Source organism: Enhydra lutris, unplaced genomic scaffold (genome assembly GCF_002288905.1).
Source record: "Enhydra lutris kenyoni isolate GAN:26980312 unplaced genomic scaffold, ASM228890v2 scaffoldscaffold53, whole genome shotgun sequence".
Taxonomy (NCBI): domain Eukaryota; kingdom Metazoa; phylum Chordata; class Mammalia; order Carnivora; family Mustelidae; genus Enhydra; species Enhydra lutris.
This window is the reverse complement of record NW_019154137.1, coordinates 2,236,137-2,256,167: the sequence shown is the minus strand read 5'-3', so window position 1 is coordinate 2,256,167 and position 20,031 is coordinate 2,236,137. Positions and strand designations below refer to the sequence as shown.

Genomic DNA, 20,031 nt, shown 5'->3' with positions numbered 1-20,031 from the left:
CCCCGAGTCGGGCTCCATGCTCAGCGGGGAGTCTACTGGAGATTGTCTCTCTCCCTCTGCCGCCCCTCCCTGCCCCCGCCCCCATGTGTTTGTGCTCTCAATCCCAAAATGAGTAAAGAAAATCTTAAAAACAAAAACAAAAACAAAAAACAATAAAGCCCCCAAAACCAGGCTGTTCTTTTCTCGGTTTCGGTTTTCAAGTAGGTTGGATCCCAGCGTGCCCCAAACCATCATGACCCGTCCTTTCCCCGCACGTCTCCCGCACACACTCACCAGTAGTAGAGGGTATAGTTGGTGTCGGGACTTGCATTCCTCCCAGGGAGCCAAGTACACTTCATGTAGCTCAGGTTGTGCCAGACGCATTGTAGCTCAGTCACAGCGGACTCGGGATCACCTAGAAAACCCAGCCGAGGATTTAGGATGCTTCTTGCCCTGTCAGACCAACCCGCCAAACCCTCTGGGGCACGAGGGATGGTGAGAGTGCTTTTCTAGAAAGCCAAAGCCTGATCTCTCACCCCATTTTACCCAGAAGGCACCCAGGATGGGGCGCCTGGGTGGCTCAGTAGGTTAAGCCTCTGCCTTCAGCTCTGGTCATAATCTCAGGGTCCCGGGATCGAGTCCTGCATCGGGCTCTCTGCTCAGCGGGGAGCCTGCTTCCCCCTCTCTCTACCTGCCTCTCTGCCTACTTGTGATCTCTCTCTCTATCAGATAAATAAATAAAGGGGTGCCTGGGTGGCTCAGTGGGTTAAGCCTCTGCCTTCAGCTCAGGTCATGATGGAGCCCCACATCTGGCTCTCTGCTCAGCAGGGAGCCTGCTTCCTCCTCTCTCTCTCTCTCTCTGCCTGCCTCTCTGCCTACTTGTGATCTCTGTCTGTCAAATAAATAAATAAATAAAAATCTTACCCCCCCCCCAAAAAAAGGCACCCAGGATGGAGAAAACCCAAACCTAACTTGTTATAATTTTCTTTCTCACCTCCAGATCCCAAAAAAAATATCTTTTCTATCACTGAGGGACCCTAACTTTGTATTCCTAACTGGAAAAAGCGTTTCAAGGTCAAATCACATTTCCATGGCAGGAAACGAGTACGGCATTCCTACATGAATGTGGAAACACAAGCAACCCATATCTCTACCTGTCTTTAAAGAAAACAAGTCTACTGAGATAAAATTTACCTTCCTGTCTTTTGACCGATACTAACACAGCTTGTTTTAAAGACAAAACATTCCTCCTGAAGCAATCTGGGGGGAAGTGAGCATTAATATAACTCCTGGTAGCTGTTGACTGTGTGGTAGGACTTTGGGAGCTGTACAATCGTTATCATCTGAAGTCTCTACTGTTATAAAGCCTTCTGAGTTAAGGCATTACGTTGGGATTCAGGAAGGGGTATTGTCCAGAGACATCCTCAACCATTTTACTGTTGTACTACAAGTTAGGCTTTTCAGATTATTTATTGAACTTCTAAAGAAATGAGAGTAGGGGAGGTAAGTTGTTTTAAACCAGGCTCCCAGCCTCGTGGCAACACTGAATTCTAAAATTTTACAAACAAGACTTCATATACTTTTGATCTGTGCAACGCAGGTAGAGGGAAGGGCCTGGAGAACAGGCCACATAGTGCTGAGGTTTGGAACTGGGAGAGATGGGACCCCTCCAAACACGGGGTGAACTGGGATTCATAGATGAGATGTACCCAGCATTTACTCTTTGCCAGGTGCTATTCTAAGCACCTCACACGTACTGACTTCCGTAATCCTTTCAATAGTCCTGGGAGGCAGGAACTATCATCAACCCCATTTTACAGATGAGGAAAGTAAAGTGGGTAAGGGCTAAGTCATCTGCTAAAGGTCATGCAGCTGTTCACTGGCAGAGCTGAGACTCTCGGACATCTGGGCTCCAGGAGCCCTGCCCTTCACCAGGATAAGCTCCTCCCTGCAAGCAGCCCAATTGCCAAAAGGAACTAGGTGTCAGGCGGGAAGAGGGGGGGCAAGGAAATGACTAACCTGACCAGGTGAAAGCTTTCCCCGAGGCTTGTCCTGAACTGGAGCTAGGCTAGCAAGCCCATTTTCCTTTTAAAACATCTTTCCCCAACTATATCTTGCATATCAAGCTAATCTTTCTATCAAATGAGGAAGACAGTACTTTGGGTTTCTTTAAGGCACTGGACCTATAATCTGAAAGCCTAGAGCAACCCACTTGGTTCCCTTCTTCCTCATGAAATGGATCAGGGTGATAATCCATGCCTTGCTCGCTTCACAAGATAAGCTTCCGAGGCTCAACTTAGGGGAGGGTGTATATGTGTGTATATTACATGCCAAATTATAACATGCTATAGAACTCTGAGGCACAGTTATTCAAGTCCTGAGCACCTCGAAGGCAGGGACGTCCTCGTATTTATCACCTAATATACATGTGCCTAGAACTAATCAGACTCAGCAAATATTTGAAAACTGAATGAATTAACGAACACTGAACATAAACATATGGATAATTTGCCTTTATCCCCCAAAGTACCAACAAACAGTGCTTTCGGTTGTTACCTTCCGGGGGCGGGGTGCACTTCTCCACCAAAATGCTAGGATTGTCACTTTCACTGGTGCTGCACTGGGACCCCACTTGCAGACAAATCCTCTCGTTCAGGGGTACTTCTTTGGAACGATGGGTTTGAGGAGCAATTTTCTAAGGTTAGGAAATTGTAAAAAGGCATTGCTCTAGCAAACATACAGCAATACACGTAGGTAATAAAACATCAGCATGTTCAAATGTGTTTTAAAAAAGAAAAAAAGGAAGGTTATCAGATGGCATAGGTCAGTGACTATCAACCCACGGTGATTTTGCTCTCCCCGCTCCCCCCATCCTGGGGAACATGCTGGGTTGTCACAACTTAGGAGGGCACTGCCACTGGCCTGTAGTACGTAGAGGCCAAGGATGCTGCTGAACATGGCTCGGTGCCCAGAACAGCTTTGCCTCCCCCCACAGCAAAGAATCATCTCGCGCCAAATGTCCGTGGTACCACCGTTGAGAAACCCCAGGAGAGAGAAAAGACAAATTCCCACATTTTAAATGTATAAACATCATGACATTTGCCTATAAACCTACCACGCTCACGCATCAACTGTCTAAAATTTTAAAGGTAACACAATAAGATTATCAAAACTCAATTCCTAGGGGCGCCTGGGTGGCGCACTCAGTTAAGCGTCCAACTCTTGGTTTCGGCTCAGGTTGTGATCTCAGGGTCGTGAGATCGAGCCTGGAATTGGGCTCTGCCCTCAGCACAGAGCCTGCTTGGGTTTCTCTCTCCCTCTCCCTTTGCCCATCCTCCCTACGCTCCCTCTCTCTCTCTCTAAAAATGAATAAATAAATCTTTTTTAAAAAATTCACTTCCTAACTAGATGCAGTATATTATCAAGATCAAGGTACAAACTGCTTTAAGAATCCAGTAATCTTGGGGCGCCTGGGTGGCTCAGCGGGTTAAAGCCTCTGCCTTCGGCTCAGGTCATGATCCCAGGGTCCTGGGATCCAGCCCCACATCGCCCCACATCAGGCTCTCTGCTCAGCAGGGAGCCTGCTTCCTCCTCTCTCTGACGGCCTCTCTGCCTACTTGTAATCTCTGTCAAATAAATAAATAAGATCTTTAAAAAAAAAGAAAGAAAAAGAAATGAGAAGGGTTAGAAAAATTAAAAAATCCAGTAATCCTGGTCACCTGTGAGGACAGAAAGGAAAGGAGGGCCTGAGGGACCAAAGAGAGAGTTTTCATTAAACATCTTTCTGTACCGTTTGACCCTTCTGACTCCCTCGCACAAGCATAGAGATTTCAAGGGGTGCTACATGCACTGAGTACACCACACCCTTATTCTGTAAAGTAGATGGGCTTGCGGAGCTACAGAGAGCGGTCTTCTAGAGAGCATACAGATGTAAGTCACAAATCTGGGCATTACGATTCAGAATAATGAGATTAGAGGGCTGTTAAGGAAATTAACATCTCCCAAGCTGAAAAGAGTTGGAATAATTAAGAATGAAGCTGCTTTTAATCAGAGCTCCAAGGAGTTTCCTGTTTTGCAATGGTTTCTGACTCAAGTTGGAGGCAGCATTTCCTTTTAGATACGTGCTGATGGCCTTGAAGTGGAAAATTTGTCAAATTTACTTCTATCTGCCCCCCTAAGGAGCTACTCGGCCATTTCCCACGCCTGCGGCCAGCTGAGCATGAAGGCAGCTGTGACATACCCCCAAACCCAAGAAGTAAGGGTGCCCTCGGACAGACAGCTAGCAGACCAACAACTAATGAATCATAACAAAGACACACAAAAAAATCAAGTTAGAGAAACTGAATAGCTCTTAGGCCCAAGCAAGACAGCACTCTGAAAAGGGAGCCAGCTGGTCAGCCCTGAAGAAAAGACAATGTATGTGAGCAGACTCCTGGCAGGGAGTAAAGAGGAGGATTTGGCCCCATGGACACTGAGTTACTTCTGTCCCGGCAAAACTGTGCCCACCTTCAGTGAGACCTCTAGCTACTCTTAGCCAAGTGCATTTTCACAACTAATTTCTGATTCCTTCACAGGAAAGCTACTTATCGTTTGGCTTTCTACATAGTTGCTGCCTACAGGGAAGGAACACACCAGTTATGCCAACAGAAAGCTTTCTAGAATGTTTTTTCACTGTGATCGTTCTCATGCCAGATTAAGGAATTGGCCCTTGAGAGATGTGTGCTGGGGAAATGAGGGTTCTCAGCCTGTGAAAGCGAAGACCAGCCCCAGGATCACGGTAACGGTGGCACGAAAGTTCCAAGTGCAAATTTCACCAAGATCACAATTTTACCAAGCCTGAGTCCTATATACCTCGAAAGGAGCCACCCTGACTCAAGGATCCTCGATAATTCCTGTTTGGAAGATAATTCCTGTCTGTCCTTTGAATAAACCAGGCGGAACATGTATGGTTAAATGCCATAAATCAGAATCATCATGGGAAAAACCCCAGTTCTCTTAGTATATTAGATATTGTTCCAGTGAGAAGGCTGAGGAATTTTATTAAGCAAAGATTTTTATTATAATCGAATTTTTTAAGTTAAAAAAATACTTAAGTACTTAATCTGAACCTTGTCCTTGAGGGCATGTAAATGGCAACTCAGGAAAGAGACCATAGGGAGAAAAACAAAGTAATTTTTAAAAATCTCTTTCAGGGGCGCCTGGGTGGCTGAGTTGGTTAAGCGTCTGCCTTCGTGCTCAGGTCATGATCTCAGAGTCCTGGGATGGAGCCTCGCATTGGGCTCCCTGCTCAGCGGGGAGCCTGCTTCTCCCTCTCCCTTTGCCACTCCCCTTGCTTGTGCTCTCTTTCTCTCTCTCAAATAAATAAAAATCTTAAAAAAAAAAATCTCTTTCAAAGTTTAAGGTAAATAATATTAAGTTGGCATGAAAAAAGTAGAAACCCCAGTTGTCAATGATCACTAAGGGTAGCACATCTCTATCAGACAAGAAACTAAATCCCTCCCCTCGGATCCCAAGGAGGCTGTGTGGAGGCTCCCACATGACTTTCGGAGGCGGTGACTCACTCCCCTGGTAGCTGCTGTAGGACAACATTCCACTCCACCCCTTGGGGAATCTGGGCTTATTTGAAAATTTATCAAAAACCAAGGCCAGCGTCCTGAACTGGACCCTCCCCTCAGGACCAATGTGCATTTGGCTGGATCACACCTTTCCCAATTCCAGATTCCTTTCTCAGTAGAAAAAGAGCGTGGGTCTCAGCTTCTGCCCCTCTGGATGCCTGGATGGAACAACAGCTTTGTAATTTATTCACCTAGTGAGACTTGCTATCTCTGGGTGATGAAAGAGATCTAATCTGTCACCAAAGCACATAAATCAACATTCTTTTAACAACAGCAAGCCGAGAAAACAAAAACAAAACTTGAGGCCAGATCCTCCTTCTACTTGCCAGACTGGGAAACTAGTAGATACTGCTAAAACAATGGTGGAGGGCAGCCACTTGAAACTGAGCTTGTATTCTTAGAAAAATCATCTGTGAAGCCCCAGCTCCTGTGTTAATGATCCTCCAGTCTGAAGACTGAAAACAACCTCAAGGGTTTATCTCACTTAGCAACTCAGGATCTTTAGACAGTCACCTAAGCCCCCCAACATGTACAAACTATGCCAAACCCGCTCCTTCAATATGCTTCAAAGGGCATATGCGCCCCAGTTCTGTCTGACGATGCTAATGCTTTGTCTGAAGGATGGAGAGGGGAGAGGGAGATCACTCCTGCCGTTCACTGCCAGCCTCAGGGTTACAGACTTCAAAAGGTTGGTTGGCCAGGAAATCTCCCATCACTGCTTACAAGGGATAATCCATGTTCACCAGGAGGGCAGCAGCCATCACCACAGCCATCAACACCGTCACATGGCTGGAATATAAAGGAGCAGGCCTTAGGCAGAGGTCACCCTTTGTGGTCTCCATCTGGTCTCTTCAGTGGCAAAATGGAAGGTCATATTAGGTTGAACCATATGACCTAAAGAAGCAACAATTTCATGTGATTCAACCTAACAATAATAATAATAGTAAAAGCTGACGGTGATTGAATGTTGACGTGGTGTCAGGTACATGACGAACACCATCTCCTTGAACACATGCACCACTCACATGAAGTAGGTCCTACCCCAGCATTTCACAAACAAGGAAATGAAGGCTCAGAGAGGTTAAGTGACTTGCTCAGGGTCACACGCCTCCAAAAGGGGAAGAGACAAATGTTCAAACCCAATGCTGTCTAATTCCATTGCCTCCTAAAGTCACTTACAACTCTAAATGTCTGTGTCTACACTGCGGAATGAGCCCTGTTTCTAGGCTAGACCACCACCATGTCTCCCCAATCGATCCTCAGGTGTGTACAGCTGGCTAGTGAATATGGACCTGTTAGGAAACAAAGGTGACCTCTCCTTAGTTTCAACCAGATACTTAGGTGAAGCACTTAAAGGTCTTTCCTGGAATTTCTCAAGGCTGAACTAGGAAAGTTGCCACCAAGAATCCAAATGCCTACAGCCCCTCTTTAGGAATAAGAGGAAGCCAACAGTTTAAAAATGGGAACTCTACTCCTGAAAGTATTACAGTCTTCTGCACTGAGAGCATCTCTTTTCTTGTTTGCTTTTTTTTTTTAAAGATCTTATTTACTTCTTTGATAGAGGAAGGGAGAGAGCTCACAAGTGGGGGGGGGGAAGCAGGCTCCCTGCTGAGCAGACAGCCCGACTTGGGACTCGATCCCAGGACCCTGAGATCATGACCTGAGCCAAAGGCAGAGGCTTTAACCCACTGAGCCACCCAGGCGCCCGTTTGATTTTTTTTAATTGAAGTATAGTTGACCAATAACGTGATAGTCATTTCCAGTGTACAACATAGTGATTCCATATTTACATACCTTACTCAGTGATCCCCACAGTAAGTCTAGTTACCATCTGTCACCACACAGTTATTACGAAATTATTGGCTATATTCCCTATGCTGTACTTTTCATCTCCATGACTTAAAATTTATTTTAAAACTGAAAGTCTGAAAAAAAAAAAAAAACTGAAAGTCTGTATGCCTTAATTCCCTTCACGTACTTCACCCATTCCCCCCCATCCCTGGCAACCATCAGTTTGTTCTCCGTATCTATGAATCTGTTTCTGTTTGATTTTGTTTGTTTATTTTTTTGACTCCACAAGAGTGCAATCATATGGTATTTGTCTCTGGTTCCAACCACGGTGTCGCAAGTGGCCACATTTCATTCTTTTTTGTAGCTAATATTATATATCTATACATATATCTCCCACAACTTCTTTATCCATTCATCTATCAATGGACACTTAGATTGTTGCTTCTATCCCTTAGGTATTACAAATCGGCCACTGGGGGCGCCTGGGTGGCTCAGAGGGTTTAGCCTCTGCCTTCGGCTCGAGTCGTGATCTCAGGGTCCTGGGATCGAGCCCCGCATCTGGCTCTCTGCTCAGCGGGGAGCCTGTTCCCCCCTCTCTCTCTGCCTGCCTCTCTGCCTACTTGTGATCTCTCTGTGTCAAATAAATAAATAAAATCTTTAAAAAAAAACAAATCGGCCACTGTAAATGATGCTGCAATACACAAAGGGCTTCATGTATCTTTTAGAATGAGTGTTTTCATTTTCTTCACGTATATACCCAGAAGTGGAATTGCTAGATCATACGGCAGTTCTATTTTTAATTTTTTGAGGAACCTCCATTATTGTTTTCCATAGTGGCTATACCAATTTACATTCCCAACAATAGTGCAAGAGGGTTCCCTTGTCTCCACATCCTTGCCAACACTTAAGATTTCTTGTCCTTTTTTTTTTTAAGATTTTGTTATTAAATAATCTCTACAGCCAATGTGGGGCTCAAACTTACAACCCCGAGATCAAGAGTTGCATGCGCCACTGACTGAGCCAGCCAGATGCCCTGATATTTCTCGTCCTTTTGATACTAGCCATCCTGACCTAGTAGATACTGCTAGGTGATTTGTCTAATTGTGGTTTTGATTTGTATTTCCCCAACGGTGAGTGATATTAAGCATCTTTTCACATGTCTGTTGGCCATCTGTACGCCTTCACTGGAAAAAAGTCTATTTGGGTTTAGTGAACCTCCTTTAAAATGCAAATACTTCTGGGGCGCCTGGGTGGCTCAGCTGGTTAAACGGCTGACTCTTGATTTTGGCTCAGGTCATGATCTTAGGGTCCTGGGATTGAGGCCCCTGTTTGTCCATGCTTACTGGGGAGTCTGCTTGAGGATTCTCTCTCCCTCTCCCTCTCCCTGTACCCATCCCCACTGCACTCTCTCTATAAAATAAATAAATAAATCTTTACAAAAATAAGTAAAATGCAAATACTTCTGAGTAGCCTCAATTCTTCATCAGTGAACACCTGAGCTATAATGAGCACTGCAGCAGGAAAGGGGCACAAATGGCAGATTAGCAAGTTTCCCTCCAAAGAAAGAACTTTTTCCATCCTCAATTTATTAAGCTTTCACATATGTTATTTGTCATGTCCCAGGAAGCCAGGGAAGTGAGTAGAGCCATACTTTACACAGCAGGAAACTAAGGCTCAGAGAGGTTAGGTAACTTGCCCAGGCCACACAGACAGCTGAGTGGTCCACCAACGAGAACCCAGTTCTGACTCTCCGTGCCACCGAGCTGCATGAACCTGATTCACGGAGCCAAAGCCCTGTCACTAATATCAATTTCTCATTCAGCCTCCTCATGATTCTGGACGAATTCAACCCCAAATGTCCCTGACCTCCCCCCTCACTGAAAGGAGGCATAAAGATATAAAACAGTTTTGGACAGATGATCTGATGCTTTGAAGAAGCTGTCGAAGAGAAGGGGCTGCAAGCTGATTAGGCCTGAGCAAAAATTCCGTTGAATAAGACTATCATAAAGAATCTACAAAAAAAAAAAAAAAAGAATCTGAAATGATTCAATCCTGTTAAGAAAAATTCACTTGTGCCAGCTGTCCACATCTGACTGGGAAGGCCGAACGTTCCCCTCATTTTTCGTCGGGTATCGGGAAACCTAGTCAACCCTATCTGCCCCGGACGTCTTACTTTCTCACTTGCCATGTGGCCATTCACTCTGGCGTTTGCATGGTTCTTGCATATCTGTGCGCATGTCGTTAGCGAGACAGTGAACGCGTGGTCTGCATACAAGGCGACAGGCAGGAACACGGGAACACATTTTCACATAATTGTTTGTTGAGTGCCTAGTGGATAAAAGATATCTGGCATTTCCTAACAGAGTAATCTCATTGCATTTGATTATCAGATAATGAGCAAATATTTTCAAATGTTCAAATGCTCAGCTTTTTTTTTTCCAACAGTCTTTTCATAGTCATTTTCCCAGGTAAAATTGGGACGCAACCCAAAACAAAATTCCCACTTTGAAGTAAGATTAGAATTCCGTTTATTCTTGGCTCCAGTTCATGGTGTTCACTTTACCTCATCAGTAGAAAACGTTCTAGAACACTCACCTTATCCTGCTTGTTGTCAAAGTGACTAAAATACCATAAGGTGCAATTCGGGCTGGCTCCTTCAGGAGGATCCCATGTCCATATGACCGTGCAGAGGTTTTCAACAGAAACACTCAAATTCGTCACAGGTGGCTGGGTTTCTGCTCAAATGAAGCACAATAAATAAATTTATCAACATCAGCCAGCATTTTCAGTAGGCCATGAAAGCCATTCCTCCCAGTCCTGGATGCCAAGAAGAATAAAACAACAGCTAGAATTTATTGAGCCAGGCACTGTTCTAAGTACTCTCCCCACTAATCCACTGGCTCGTCAAAACCGTCTTGCGAGATAGAACTATCAGCTCATCTTAAAGATGACGTGACCGAGGACAAGAACACTGAGTCACTTACCCCATGTCCCATAGATCATAAACGGCAGAGCCAGGATACATACCCAGAAAGTGTGCCTCCAAGGCCACATTCTTTTTTTTTTTTTTTTTAAGATTTTTTTTTTTTTTTTGACAGGGAGACACAGTGAGAGAGGGAACACAAGTAGGGGAAGTGGGAGAAGAAGAAGCAGGCTTCCCGCTGAGCAGGGAGCCCACTGCGGGGTTTGATCCCAGGACCCTGGGATCATGACCCGAGCCGAAGGCAGATGTGCAACGACTGAGCCACCCAGGTGCCCCGAAAGGCCATATTCTTAAATACCTGCTAGAGTGTGGACAAAGGGAAGAGTATGGTCTTAAATTTCCCTTTCCCTCCTGCAGGAGTTTGGAGTTCCCTATGCCTGGGATCGACACCTCACTCGACACAACCACTTCAATCTCCGCAGCTCCATGGGCGAGTTCAAGCAGCACATCTTTCATCGTGCTTGCTAACATGACCTGGTTAACTGCTGTTATAACTTTTCCAAAGAAGTACTGAGGAAGATTTAATAGTTCTTGTTGCTCCCCTGAGGTCTGACACTACACAGCTGGGACTATAGCTTTGACTAATCTGAAGAGGGAAGAGAGGAGGAGAAACTGAACCAGTGTCTTAAAAATGTGTTTCATTTGGAGAAAACCCACCACTGCCTCTACCAAAATATTTAGTGAACCTATTATTTTGGACCAGCTCTATCATCAGTGAAAGGAGTTTTAATGCTTCTGCCAAAAACAGGGAAAGGCACAGAGCAGGGGTTGGGGGAATGAAACATCATTTCAAACTTTGCCAACAGCCCCGGTGACCAGGACTACCAGAATCGTCCCCCAGAAACTGGATGAGGACCGTACAGGGGCTCTCTGTCCTATCTTGGCAAATTCTCTGTAAATTGAAAATTATTCCAAAATGAAGTTTATTAAACTAGTTAAAAAAGAAAAACCAATCCCTCCAAATAGTCCAACGTTGCAAATGTAATCATTAGGAATTACTTATGGGCCATAGTTGTCTTAATTTGTCAACCCGCACAGTTGTATCTGATACTCTGTGCTACCACTCTGGAGGGCACTGGGTCTCTCACATAATCCATAACTACTTATACCATTACCTTCCTCTTTTTTTTTTTTTTTTCATTTTTAACGGGACAAAAAATGCCTTTTATCCCCAAACAGGAGCCCCACAGGCATTACGTAGTTGGCATTTCCCCAAAGGTCAGTTGTATTCATAGTAGCCTGCAAAGGCCCTGGACTCTCCATACTCATTCCCTCTTTCCCGACTCTTCCCCCATTAGTTTTTCCACAAGGCTGACCAAAGGCCCAACTGTGGGGAGGAGCAGAAAATTCCTACTGCACTGCACAGAGCCCAGCTCTTGTCTGGAAGCCCCCGCAGCTCGGGCAACAGGGCTAACGCGAGGATTCGAAGCGATGACTGGTGAGTACAGCTACTCCATTTTGGTCTTTCTAACATCACATGGATGAAACTTTTGAAGACAAATCATTCGTCAACTACAGAGCCCTTAATAAAACCTTTGTGCCGGGGCAGCTGGGTGGCTCAGTCGGCTGAGAGCCAGACTCGGTTTCAGCTCGGGTCGTGATTTCAGGGTCGTGAGATCAAGCCCCGTCTTGGGCTCCCCGTTCAGCATGGAGTCTGCTGGAGATTCTCTCTCCCTCTCTCTCTGCCCTTCCCTCCCACCCCCTCCCTTTCTCTGTCTCTCTCAAATCTTAAAATAAACAAATAAATACATAAACAATAAAAAAATAAAAACTTTGTTCCTCCTGAAGACTATAATCTACTTTAGCCTTATCGGCCTTATTCTGCACTTTCCAGAAACAGAGTGCAGCAAACTTGCTGACGCTCTACCTTCCCATCCCCGCACAAAAATTAAAGCCCTGATTTTAAAAAAAATACTACCTATTTATGGTTCACATAAATCACACTTCAATTTTCAAGGCGACTTATAAAATCTACTTTTTAACTTCAATATTTTGCCAGAACAATGGCCCGCATGATTCCTAATCTCTCCAGTGGGTTTATTTTTCTCCATCTGTTCTGAAGTGTCTTTTAGTTAAATCTTCTAATTGGTTTGCATTTTTAGGCTACTTGTGGCTAAGTGCCATCGTTTTTTTCTGCCTAATGGGCCCTTCCATTTCCCTTGAGATTTTTCTACTTCTTATACTTTAAAATACACTCACACACGAGCGCACGCACAGACACACACATCCGGAAAGTTAAAATATAGTCTCCAAAGTTTAGATATATATGAATACGTGTGTATATATGTATGACACACTGAGATATGTACATACAAAAGTGGTGACTGTACTTCTAGAGATCTCTGACAGTTCCTCAGGTGTAAGACATAATATAATCTCAGTACAGTGCAGGACTAAGAGCATGGACTCTGGAGCCCGACAGCCCGAGTTCCTGTCCCAGCTCTGCGACGTAGTAGGTGGCAAGTTACTTAACCTCCTCTCTCTGCTCTAGTTTCCTTAGGTACAACACAAGCATGAAAATAATAACCCATCAGAAAAGGGTCATTGTGAGGATGAAATGAGTCAATACAGATAAAATGCTCCGAACAGTGCCTGGGCCGGAGCGAGTACTATGTCAATGTTAGCTATCTACTTTCTTTTTGAAGAAACAAAACAGCTCTCAACAGTTGCTTTGGTTGTCTGTGAAATGGACCCGTCTGTGGGACAGAACACGTCAGACATCGAATTTCAACTACTTCTTTTTAAAGGTTGATCACTGCCTTTAGAAAGGGGAATGGGCAGGCGGGAGAGACTCAAGTGGGTCTCCCGTCCCCCCCCGCCCCCCGACTCAACTTCAGACCTCGAGTGAGTCTGTACAGTTACCTAGCACAGCGTCCCATTCTACTTAGGACACAGACCGTGCTCTTTCTAATAAGGCGTGTTGCTTAGCGATTCGTTTTTGCTCTCTCCTATTCCATCCCAGGAGCTGGCAGAGGCATGCCTATTCCCAGAAAAGTTAAGGAAATCACAGTCATAAATGAGTCACCGCCTCCTTCCCTTACATCTAGTCAGTCATCAATGTCTATCCCTTTCTTCTTGTAACGACTCTCTTAATCATTCCAACCACACCAGCATGCTCTGCTGGGCCCCGTGAGGCAGGCTGACACCAGTTAAATCACAGCCCCGGACAGGAGGCATTCACAACAGATCCATCTAGGGGACATCTTCAACCCCAGAGCCCCGTGTAGCTTTATACTCCAGCGATTACTGTCACCCGGGCGAGTCTCCATGCTTGCTTCTCCTCCGCTGTCATTTCCCCCACACTGTGCCCCGCTCAGGGCCTTCATGGGCAAATGAAACTCTTCTGCCTGGACTGACTTTGCCAACGCACCCTCCTGCCCAGCCAGGCTGCTCGTTGCCCACAGAGGGAGCAAGACCCTCTCCCCCACACTCCTGCGTCTAGGCTCCGGCTGGTCTCCCCCACCTAGGAAGAACTTCTCCACCCACTCAGATTCCCCCCATCCTGAAGGTCTAGCTCAAGTTTTTACCACTTCCATGCAACTGCCAGCCCTCACAGCTCTCCCTCTTCCGGATGCCTACAGTGCTTAGGGTTTGAACCATATGCCATGGCAGTTATAAAGCAAGTCTCCAATACACAATCAATCACTTCATAACCAATGACCTTAAACAACCGTTCAGGGTTTCCAACCAGTCCTGCCCCGCAGCTCTGGGAGGTGCTCAGCTCCTCTCCCAGCCAAGGACCCCCCCTCCCTTCGACAGAGGGAGGCACTGAATACCATGGTCAAGAGCGTGACCTCTGGAGTCAGACCACGTACCCCACGAGACCTGGAGCAAGGCTCTGAACCTCACCATGCCTCAGCTACCTCATGTACAAAGTGGGGACTCACAGCAGTGCCCACAGCATAGGTTTTGTGTAAAGATGAAATGAAACAACGTAAGCAGAAAAACTCAGAACACTGCCCTGCACAGAGTATCTTAAACAGTATATAAATGCTAGTTGTGGTTATTAACGCATGGCACCACATGGCCCAGCAGCCTGAAGAGACTAAACAAAGCCAGTAACCAAATCATATTTATGAACACCGAGAAGCTTAGAGCTAGGAAGGGCCCTCAGAATTTACGGATCAGAAAACTGCCACGTGAGCACGGGGAAATGATCAGCCCAGAGCCCCACAGCTGGGAAATGTCAGAGCATGAAAACTTAAGTCCCGTTTTGTTTTGTTTTTCCTTCACCACATCTCCTTGCGAGTCTCTCAGTATTTCTAATGGGAAAAGAGCTTCTGTATTCTAAGTTACCAAGTTCGCAATGAACCGCTGAGACAAAATGTGATTAAGTGGGGGTGGCAGGGGATAATCTAGAAGGCCAGCTGTTGTTTCAGGTGTGTGTGTGTGTGTGGGAGTCTGTAGGAGGGAAGGTGTTGCTGCAGGACGGTGAAAATCAGGACCCTAATGAGTGGGGTGACCCTCAACCAGTCCCTTCCTTTCTCTGGACTGAGCTTCCACATATGGTTATAAGACTCCGATCCCCACCCCCACCTGAACTGGAGGCAGGTGGAGGGGGGAGCAAGGGTTAGGCTGAACCCTCTAAGGTTCTCCACGAACCCCCAGAGCCTGGCTCAGGACTAAACAACGCAGACGCTTGAATTATTATTAACTGGAAACCTCAAACCTGCCTGCGGCCTCCACTCTAAATGCCACCTTTCAGTAAAGGCTTCCCGCTTCACCCTATTTATAATGGCAAACCCCTTCTCCGCTTCGTTTTTCTTGATTGTATTGGCACCATCTGACATACCTGATATTTTACTTCCCGCCTCCCCCCGCCCCCGGAGGCCTCTGCCAATAGCACAGAAGCCGTACAGGGCAGGGGCTTCGTCTGCGGCACTGACCCCCCCTCCCATCCTCAGCCCCTAGAACACCACCTGGCACAGAGCGGACTGCATTCGTTTTGTTGACTGAATCAATAGAGGGCATCGAGATTGCCCAATCAGCATTTCAACTTGGGTTTCAAAGCACCACGCACTGGTGAAAAGGCAATGGGCAAACTGTGGGTGTTTGTGTCAATATGGTAATAAAAGCTCTCTAATTTGGAGCTGCTATTGTCACCCAACGTGACCAGGCCACTGGAGTAGGGAGCTGTCCGGGAGGAAGTCATTCTACTCTTCCCGGCAGAACTCTGCCCGGTTGATTAATGAAAAGTTGCCGCACAGGGTGAGGGGTACACACGAACCCGGGGGAGTACCCTGGCAACTTTCCTGTAAACCGACAATTATTTCCAAATATAAGGGTCATTAAAGAAACAAGGCATGCACCCGGATGCTGCTCCGGGTTTCCAAACGTATTTCTCAAAATCCAGAGGAAGCCGTAGCCCTCACGTCCCTTATTCTCCGAGGACCGGGATCTTCTGGAGCTCCTTTCAACTCCACCCCCGCACTCCACCGGCGGGGTCCCGGGCAAGGAGCCCCGGGGCGATTCCCCGCTTGCCCGGACCTCGGTCGCCGACCCCACCGCCTCCTGGCCCCCTCATCCCCACCCGGGTGACCGGCCGGGTCCCGGCCCGCCGCCCCCCGACACCGCGGGCAAGTTTCTCTCCCGCGCCTGGGCCCCGAGCTCCCCGGCTCTTCCCGACGACGCGAGGGAAGTGAGGCGGCGAGTCGTCGTCCCGCTCCGCCCCCGCTGCCACCGCCGCCCGCGACCTGGGAGTGCCCCGTCGCTCCCGCCCCCCCCCTCGAACGGGGCGCCGCAGGCTGCGGTCCCCGAGCACCGAGCGTCGTGAGGTGATCGCCCCCCGCCCCCCAGCGCCCTCCCTCGCCGCAGCACCCCGGCCCCACTCGGCCGCGACCCCAGCCGCCCCCCTCGGCCGCCGCCCCGGGCCCGCGGCCGCACTCACCGGTGGGCGCGGCGCCGCCGGCGCAGAGCAGCAGCGCCCACAGCCCGCAGAGCCGCGCCGGCCGCGCCATGCAGCCCCTCTCGTCGGAGCCCGGCCGGGCTGCGAGGCTCGGCAGTCTCCGCCTCCTTCGCTCCCTCTCCCACTTCCCGGCTCCACCGCCCCGGAGACTGGGGGCCGGCGCAGACCGGAAAGGCCGCTCCGCCCACCCGCCGCAGGTAACCCGAGCCGAAAGCCGCGGGCGGAGAGGGCGGGGCGCCGGGCCCCCGCACCTCCCGCGCCTCGCGCCGCGTCACACCTGGCCTCGCCGCCGCCGCCCCGCCGCCCCGCGCCGACCCCTCCGGAGCCCGGGCTCGGCTCTGGCCAGACTGAATTTCCTCGAGCACGTCGCGGCCCAGCCCAGGCGCCCGCCGGTCCCGCCCTCCGCGCGCCCGCGCCAGCCCCGGCCGGCGCCGCCTGTGCGCGCGGACCTGCGGGGCCCGGGTCGCGGGGGGCTGGGCTTCCCCGCCTCCAACTACCCCCGCCCCCAACCCGGGCACCGCGGCAGGGCCACCGACCGGAAGGAGCCTCGGCCTCGGAGTCCGGAGACGCGGCTCCCAGTCGTCGGTCTCTGAGCAGCTGTTTGCAAAACTATGACTCCAGCCTTCCTAATCCCAACACCACCTCCCAGGGTGGGCCCGGGCCCAAGACCCAAGAGGGGACTTAGCGGGGGCGTGCTGGGCTAAAAGGCCGGAAGGTGTGTTGGAAAAGTGGTAATACATAATATTGAGACGGGGCTGGTGGTGGGGAGCAAAATGTTAAATGGGAACGACGGTGCCATACCATGTCCAGTACTTGCATTCTGAAAAGCACACAACCAACTTTCTAGGTATTTCTTTTTCATGGGTTTAGAGCCAGAAGGTGAGTCAGAAGGACACACGTTGAACACAGAAAGTGGGTGACTACGAAGGTCAATGAGGCTGGGGATGGAGGAGAAAGGGAACCCCTATTTCTTCTTGCTGCTGTAACCAATTACCGTATGTGTGGTGACGTGAGATGGGTTTTTTTTAGAGTTCTGCAGGTCAGAAGTCTCACTGGGCCAAAATCAAGGCGTGAGCAGAGCTGTGCTCTTTCTGGAGGTTCTGAGAGAGAAGCAGTGTTTAGCTTCTCTAGGCGGCCCATGCCGCTGCTCAGGTCACTTCGCTTGACTCAGGCCCTCCTGCTGCATTTTTTCATTAATAAAAACCTTCGTGATTAGATTGGACCTACCAGATAATCCTCATGTCAAAATCCTTCACTGAATCGCATTTACGGAATCCCTTTTGCCATATAAAGTCACATATCCACAGTTGGCTGGGACCAGGGCATGGAGATCTTTGGGGAGGGGTGTTACTCTCTCACCAGCCCCCCAAAAAGGATCACATCTGGATACATGATGAGACCCACTAACGTAGGTGTATTTCGGTTGAATTAAGCCAATGTGTACAGAAATCTGTTGCCAAAAAATACAGCAGTCAAAATGCTGATAACACACCTAGTCTCCTTTAACATATTGGAAACAAAGGCCTCGCTCTGAGAATTATGGCCCTCGAGTTCAAAAAATATTTGCTGTCCTTCCAGGAACTGGGGGAGCCACTAATTAAAAGCAGGCCCTGCCAGCAAAGAGCTGCCATCAGTGTGGGGGTCTCCCATAAGGACAAAAGCAAGGAACTATGGGGCACAAAGAAGGGGCGCCTTCTGGGACAAAAGGGGCACCTTCTGGGACAAAAGGGGCAAAGGAGGCTTCCAGGAGGCAGGCCTGCCTGCATGGAATCTCGAGATAAGTCTTGCGTTCAAGGTTCAGAATCCCTTCTTGTCTGCATGTGTTACTGAACAACATTGTGGTTATGAAAACACTCTGTAAACTATGGAAGCTGGTAGAACTGAGAGATATTACTGCTATTTCTAAATCCCCCTGCAAACAGGCCAGCCAGTCTCTAACCTAAGACCCCTTCCCCCCAGCCCCCGTCACCATCACCACACACATACACTTGTTGACATTTGCTCTAAACATTATACAACAAGTTTATAATAACATTTCCAAAATGATTATGTCATCGGCCTTTTATAAAGTCTCCACTTGGAACAGGAGCCCCTGGGGACTGGCTTAGTGCCATCGTGGGCACTGTCTGGCATAGACTGAGCGAGTGCCTAATGAAATGAAGTGTAATGGCAGCAAATGATTAGCAAAACAAGGGTCACGACTTGTCATTAGCCTCCAGAAAAGGCCCTGAGAATTTTGAGTGTGGTGAGGCAAAAGACAAAGGGCAGTGGCATGACCATAATAATACTGGGCTGCTGACCGTGAGTACAAGTGTTCTAGACAGCTCCACTTCCCCCTACCCTAAACGTCAAGCCACGTTATAAAAAAAAAAAAAAAAAAAAAAAAAAGATATTTTGGAGGGAGTGGGGAGGCTTAGGAATGCTGTTTCTTCAACATCAATCTTTTATTTGTAAATTGTCTTGTACTTCTACTCAGAGAGCGTCTCAGATTGCATTAGCCCACTGCTCTGGTCTGTGCAAAGATGAAGACAAATCGACAGCTTTCTGGGAATTGCAATAAACACCTCTTATTTGGGCTTTGTGTAATCCGAGTCATGATGAGTCCACATCAAGTTTAGCTTTAATTCGTAATTCATTGAGCCCCTGATGATTTGGGTGTGAGATTACCCATCGTCTTTCTTTCCCCTTTGGCCCCGAGGTGGCTGGAACTCTGGACTCCCCCCTAGGTACCTCGGCCACTCCAGCTGGCTTTTTGGATCTTTACCCTTTTCACTAAGGCTTCCTCCTTTTTTGTGAGTGGAGTTAGAAAAGGGTACAAGCAAGAAAATAGCTGGGGGCTGGGGGTGGGGAAGAGCAATGTTCCTCTTTCCAAAGTCAGGTCTCCTTCCAGGCAGTTAGAAACACCCTCCTGAATTCGTAAAGGACAGAGACGCCAGCATATATACCAAGGGCTTAACTAAGACTTCTGGCCCCTTAAATAAAAATCTCACGAAGGGTCTTCTGCCTTTTATCAGGCCCAAACTGAATAGATACTCACCGCCACCACAGTGTGAAGAAAAAAAGGGAAACAGCAAATAGGGAATTTCCCTTCTTCTGACACTAAGCCATGGCTCCCTGCGAGGGTTAATTTGTCCTCCTCAGGGGACATTTGGCAATGTCTGGAGATATTTTTGGCTGTCCCCACTTGGGGTGGGGGTGGTGGTACTGGTATCCAGTGGGTAGAGGTCAAGGATACTGCTAAACTACACAGCCCCCCCAGCACCCCAGCCAAGAATTATTCAGCTCAAAATGACCATGGTGCCGAAGTCGAGAAACCCTGAGCTCGTGTACTCTGTTATATTTGCACTTGGCCCCTAACCATCCATTGTCCTCGTGCCCACTGAGAATTAGTGAGAGGTTGACGCTCTAAGTGTTTAACCTTGACATGTTCCTTTCCTGCATCTGGTGTGCGCGTGGCTTCCCCGCCCAACCATCCAGCCGCGCAGTCGCTTCTATCACAGAACACCTCTCAGGTCAATTCTCCCCCTTCCTCGCCTCCACGGGTCTCTTCAGGTCCTTATGGCCTTGCCCTTATACAGTCTCAAGGGTCTGCACATCTCCCCTCCATGAGACGAATCTTCCGATGTGCAGATTTGATCATTTCTGATCATTTCACTCCCTGCTGCTTTTTTTTTTTTTTAAGATTTTATTTATTTGACAGAGATCACAAGTAGGCAGAGAGGCAGGCAGAGAGAGAGAGGAAGGGAAGCAGGCTCCCC

The 20,031-nt window shown here is 48.0% G+C and overlaps 1 protein-coding gene across 2 annotated transcripts in view; it reads right to left on the bottom strand.

The window, feature by feature from the left end:
* LOC111157297 (interleukin 13 receptor subunit alpha 1) overlaps window positions 1–16,523 on the bottom strand; it is a 53,650-nt gene extending 37,127 nt beyond the window's left edge. Inside the window, exons 1-5 of one of the 2 annotated variants that reach the window (XM_022518606.1) lie at window positions 16,269–16,523; window positions 16,062–16,092; window positions 9,981–10,123; window positions 2,536–2,674; window positions 274–394 (exon numbers count right to left, since the gene is read on the bottom strand). In XM_022518606.1, the coding sequence (XP_022374314.1) occupies window positions 274–394; window positions 2,536–2,674; window positions 9,981–10,123; window positions 16,062–16,092; window positions 16,269–16,325 (491 nt within the window). In that variant the 5' untranslated portion in view covers window positions 16,326–16,523. Of the gene's footprint in view, window positions 1–273; window positions 395–2,535; window positions 2,675–9,980; window positions 10,124–16,061; window positions 16,093–16,255 lie in introns of both variants that reach the window. The other variant, XM_022518605.1, reaches the window with a different exon arrangement.
* Window positions 16,524–20,031: the final 3,508 nt, after the last annotated feature.